The sequence below is a fragment of the Protopterus annectens genome, chromosome 2.part0, assembly GCF_019279795.1.
Source record: "Protopterus annectens isolate FY-2018-M chromosome 2.part0, PAN1.0, whole genome shotgun sequence".
Classification (NCBI taxonomy): Eukaryota; Metazoa; Chordata; order Ceratodontiformes; family Protopteridae; genus Protopterus; species Protopterus annectens.
In genome coordinates, this window is record NC_056728.1 from 1,863,591,784 (window position 1) to 1,863,597,738 (window position 5,955).

At 38.1% G+C, this 5,955-nt stretch overlaps 1 protein-coding gene across 1 annotated transcript in view; it reads left to right on the forward strand.

Annotated features, from left to right (window-relative positions):
* The first annotated feature begins 579 nt into the window (after window positions 1-579).
* CLDN19 (claudin 19) overlaps window positions 580-5,955 on the forward strand; it is a 162,496-nt gene continuing 157,120 nt past the window's right edge. Inside the window, exon 1 of the mRNA XM_044061894.1 lies at window positions 580-1,195. Coding sequence (XP_043917829.1) covers window positions 973-1,195 — 223 coding nt within the window. The 5' untranslated portion in view covers window positions 580-972. The remainder of the gene's footprint in view (window positions 1,196-5,955) is intronic.

Genomic DNA, 5,955 nt, shown 5'->3' on the forward strand with positions numbered 1-5,955 from the left:
TTTTGGCTCAATATGTTTGTATGTTTTTTATTTTATATGCTGATAACTCTCTCTCTTTCTCTTTATATATATATATATATATATATATATATATATATATATATATATATATGTGTGTGTGTGTGTGTGTGTGTTTGTGTATGTATGTATATATATATATATATATATATATATATATATATATATATATATATATTAAAAACTCAGTTTACAGTGTTATGCCTGCTAGCCATGAGACAAATTTTGCTTAGAAGGAAAACGATGTTTTATAGCTAAGTAATCTGATTAAAAAAGAAAAGAAAAAAAAGAAAAAAGGTAACACACCAGCAACATTCCAAGTTCAGAACAATGCATTGCTAAATATTCTCAAAAACACTGATGGCAGCAGGCAGACACAGAAAAAATACATGCCCCACAGTCTTTTACTTTCTTTAAACAAACCTCACTCAGCCAGCAACACTGTGCTGTATGTTACCCAGCTCCCCTGTGTGAGAATGAAAGAAGAACTTGCTTATCCCTCAGTGGGTGTTGCTATTAAATTCCACTAACTGACTGAGCCTGCCCCCTCACATTCTGCAGCCAGGAGACACATCAAAGCTTTGTGTGTGTGTGAGTGTGTGTATATGTGTGTGTGCAATTTTTAGTGCTGTTGTGTTTCCCCCAGTCCTGCTGAACTAGTGATGTGTGAACGTGTAGCTGTTTCCTCAGAACCCTGCAGCTAAACCTGGGCTCCTAAAATCTTTCTGACTGCTCAGAATAGCATAGGCCTGCTCCATGGGACACAGCAACCTGTAAGTTACTCTGGAAACAGAAGAAAACAAATTCTTCTCCATGAGGGAGGCTTTGTTCGTTGGGATAATCTGGAGAGGGAAGGTTTGAGACTGGGAGAATCTTCGTAAAGTTAACTGAACAACGTGCTGTGAAAAGTCCGAAGACTGAGGCAGTGACTGTTTGCCTGACTCCCTTCTTTTTATGGCTAATTCAGGGTTCCAGCTGCTGGGTTATTTCTTAGCCCTGGGGGGCTGGATTGGCATTATATCAACCACTGCACTACCCCAGTGGAAGCAATCGTCCTATGCTGGGGATGCCATCATCACTGCAGTAGGCTTGTATGAGGGACTGTGGATGTCATGTGCTTCACAAAGTACTGGCCAAGTACAGTGCAAGGTCTTTGACTCGCTGCTGTCCCTAGATGGTACGTAAAATGGGGCATCAAAGTCTGAGGGCTTTTTCTTGCTTAACCTTGCCTGTTTTCTATGCATGAATTATTAATTGGTAGGTGTACAGACAGAATACATGTCAAATAACCCTCATAGCATCAGTAATAAGGTATCTCTATTACACTGCTCTCTTAACACCATTTCTAATACTTTAGATACTATATGCCCACTTGAAGAAGTTGCTCTTTGTGATTTATTTTGCTTTTTACCAAAAAAAGATGACTTCTACAGAATAACATTGTGATCAGTTTCAGTGGTAATTCCAAAGCTTTCCAGTTTTTTGTTTGTTATTTATTTACCGTGAGATACAGCTTTGCATTCTTTGTTTTTATACTTCTTTCTATGAAATGCTGTTGATTATTTTAGAGAGTTTGAGAACTGAGATGTCTTTTCAAGCCACGTTACTAATGTGTATGTGTGTCCGTGTGACAGTCTGTTCAGTCTGTGTGTGTGTGTGTGTGTGTGTGTGTGTGTGTGTGTGTGTGTGTGTGTGTGTGTGTGTGTGTCTGTGTTTGTCTGCATGTGTGTGTGTGTGTGTGTGTGTGTGTGTGTGTGCATGTGTGTGTGTGTGTGTGTGTGTGTGTGTGTGTGTGTGTGTGTGTGTGTGTGTGTGTGTGTGTGTGTGCGTGTTTGTGTTTGAGTCTGCATGTGTGTGTGTGTGTGTGTGTGTGTGTGTGTGTGTGTGTGTGCATGTGCATGGGTGTGTGTGTGTGTGTGTGTGTGTGTGTGTGTGTGTGTGTGTGTGTGTGTGTGTGTATGTGTGTGTGTATGTATGAGTTTGTGTATTCACATGCATGTAAATAATGCTTCTACAGCTCTTCTTAGACAATTCATGGAGGTAATGTTAATTATGGAGTAGTAGGTCACAGAGCAGGAAGCTCATGGTTCACCAGCAGAACTGTTATTCACTTGGATGAAATTCTTGCTGTGTATCAAAGAGCTTCAGGATTACTGTTTGCCAACTTGAAGTACTTCTTCAGTATTTAAAGATGGGGCATGTGATCCTTACCTTTTTTTTCATTTTATTAAAAAAGTCCTAATGTGGTGTACAAACTTTTAGACTGTCCTTTGTTAAACCATTTTTTTCCATAAGTATAAGCCCCAGTTTTAAACCTTACAACTTGAAACAGTATTTCTTTGTAAACATGACTTGCATAATGAAATGGAATGTGTCACCTGCTATGCTGGGTCCCATTTACTTTGTTTATGAGCTTATTGAGCCTGGAGGGCAGTCATTTGGTAAAACTGCATCTCATTCACTTAAATGCCTGATCATGCCGTGGGAATATTTTGGCTCCCATTGTTAGATGGGCAACATAAATAAGGGATTGGGCACTAAATCCTACGCTCCTTGCCAGGGAAAATAGGAGCCATACATCATGGGCATGCTCAGATAAAAAAGTCTATAATCTCCTTCCTGTAATGTTGACAAAATGTTGGCACCTGGATAACCCTCTGTGTTCCCTCCCTTGTCTCAGGGTGGTAAGAGAGGCTCACATGTACACTGGAAGAAAATAACATTTTATACACATAAGTTATAAGTAGCATCTTGTATGTAAGTTGCATCCTGGTCTCCACAGAAATGTTATACTTTTTTTGGGGAGGACAGAGATGGAGGTGTAGGTACAGCATGTATTTTCTTGTCATTGTAGAAAGCATTTTAAAGAGAAGAGAATCGGTTAGGCAGATACATATATTATTCAAAAGGTAGCTCAGTAATTGTCTCAGGTCATTTAGAATGCAGCAAGTTCGCACTGTGAGAATATCTGTTGATATGATATTCAAATTGCAGTCTTTATTTTCACACTGAACTTTCTTGTGCCTGATTTAAACCATCTCATTTCTTGAGAGCTACCCTAGATTCCTTTTTTACAGTACTTCTGCATTAATGTAATTTAGAAATTTAGAACAACTATCCAACAAAACAGAACACCAGCTGAAATAACTATAGAAAAAAAATAATAAAACAGAAAGCAGTGAATACCAAGCAGAACAGTTTAATAACAGTCATTAAGCACTTTTGTCCACGTGTGTAAAGGATTTTTTATTTTTATTATTTTTGTATTTAGGAATTTTCCAGACTGCTTCTAAAGCACAGAACTAGAGGCAAGATTCTCACTCTGACCTGAGATAGGGGTGGGGATGGCATGTTATAACTTACATTTAAGTTATATGAAAAGTAATGCACAAAAGATTAATGGTTGTGATGTTCTGCATTACCTGTACATCTTTGGTAATAAAAATGAATGAAAAGGTTTTGATATTCTAACACGAAGACGAGCCTTTAGATACTAAAAAAACACTTTCAATGCAACGTAGCAAGTACAGCTGAGATAAAACTTGTTTAATCTTCTGTCTCTACAAGCCTAATAACCAAGATATTTCATCCTGAGTACTGCATGTAATCAGTGTTATCCTAATTCATTATAATCCTTTTGGAAAGTGAGTTGACATTTACATCCAATGTTAGGCTTCTGACAATATGTTTGATCAAAGTTCTAAGGCTGAGGTTATAAAAGCCTAACACTAATTTATTAACTAAAATATGACTCCCATGTTAATCAAACAATCAAATCTGTTAACAAAAATCTGGGCTCCCTCTATAGGATCAAATCTTTTCTCACCCCATTAGCAAGAACTACTATTGCCCGATCCCACCTACTATCCACCCTACTCTATGCTCCCCCTCTTTACACTAACCTAAATAAAGCTTCTCTCACCAAACTTGCTAGATGCTATCACCAAGTTGCCAGGTTCGCCACAGGTACACCCCATAGGACCCACCATTGTCTAAAACTAACTTAACTCGGTTGGCTAGAATGGCCTAGCCTGGTCCAATATAACCAACTCATTATAGCCCACAAGGTTTTATACCAACCTGAATGCACCCCTGCATTAAACGATATCACTAAACCATATAGCAACCTAAGGTCCCTGCGCTCTGCTGACAAGCTGCTGGTGCAAATGTCCAAGAGCACAAATGTGGCAGGGGACTCACTATTTGCCAACTCAATAGGTAAAACCTGGAACTCACTACCTGCCACACTCACTCTCCAACCCTCCCTAACCCTGTTCAAAAAAAGCCTCAAACACCACCTCCAAACACAATGGCAATGTCCCTGTTTAAACCCAGACTAACTACTACCTGCAATTTGTGGATACTCTGTCTACTCTTATTCTAACTGAGCCTGTACTATTAAAGGACCTAATTCCCAATATGAAATTTTCAATATTTGTTACCTTAAGCGAAGTCAAACCTGTTGTCTGTATGTTAGCACCTTACATATGAATGCATTTATTCAAATGTATGCTTGTATCCTACTGAACTATGTATATTTACATGTACTTGCAATCTTTCTCTCTATTGTCTTTATGTAACTGTACTTTTTCTGGAGCTTTTCTCCCCGGGCCTCTGCTGAAAATGGACATGTATCCAGTCAGACTTTCCCGGTAAATAAATAAAATAAATAAATAAATTATTTCATCGCTCATCAATGAAAGACATACTTAGTTTTTGTACACTGTAGACTCAAGATGCAGATACATACTTACTAGAATTGATAGTCACCGTTTAAAATTAGCCATTATTTTTTTTTATTCCGACACATTATATTTATGTGAGCTGCTTTACCAGAGACAGAATGAAACCATAATCTCTTTGGACATCACTAGTTATGGTCCTTCCTTAACAACTAGTCTGTTTACACTTGATTGTCACAACACAGCTATCACTGAACACTTAGGCACCTTTTTTTAAGATCAAGACACTTGCTGCCACAATGTAAGTGGCCGAGGACAGCAAATAGGATGTAAATGAGCCCAGGACTAGAAATATCAACTCCCCATCCATATGAGGGCCTTCATCTTAACATTTAACAGATTGTTGTTTCTACTTATTTAGAAAAGTGCAAACATACAAGGAGGCAAACAGGCTTGTGTTGCCATTATAGACAGGATCTGACTTGTTGGGACTAATACCCATAACAGTATATACTGGTTACAAATGACATCTCTGTGAATGCCAGTAAGTTCAAATAATGCTTTCTTTACAAATTCTCCACATTCCCTTTTCTCTGAGATGTATGACTTGAAAGTTGATTACATTGATTAAAAGTATCCCAGAATATGAGGTCTCAAGGCTTTTTCCCCTCTAGGAACACTTTCATTTGGAACTTTATTTCTGATTCTGTTTTTCAAATTCATCTGGAAATCACATAGTTCACATCCCTATCACAGATCAGAACCAGTACCCATGAAAAGTTTTAGTACTTTTTCCATAGTTAAGCCACATGCATGGTGGCTAAATATTGAGTAGGGCAGGCTAACTGTTTCCATTTGTTTTTATGACACCTGCCTCTCCCAAGCAGGAAAGTCACATGCAACATCAGTCCATGTGTATTTCTCCAGACCACTGTACCCAAAAAAACGTATGTAATTTCATAATTATATCAAAACACATGCAGGTAGCAATAGAGAAAATATAGACCCCCAAAAGTTCAAACAAGATGAAGCCTGGACATAATATACATCATTCACAGGCTGTATTGCTGACTTAAGCAGAACTATTGCATGTTCTATACTGGACTGGACTTACTAGGGCAAGAGAAAACAGGCTGTTTGGACATATTGTAGTCATATTTTTCCTGTGCATGCCTAATAATGTTATTTAATAGTTGGTCTAACATGGTTCTGATATATGCTTACACCCATGAGACACTCTTAGTCAACAAATCTT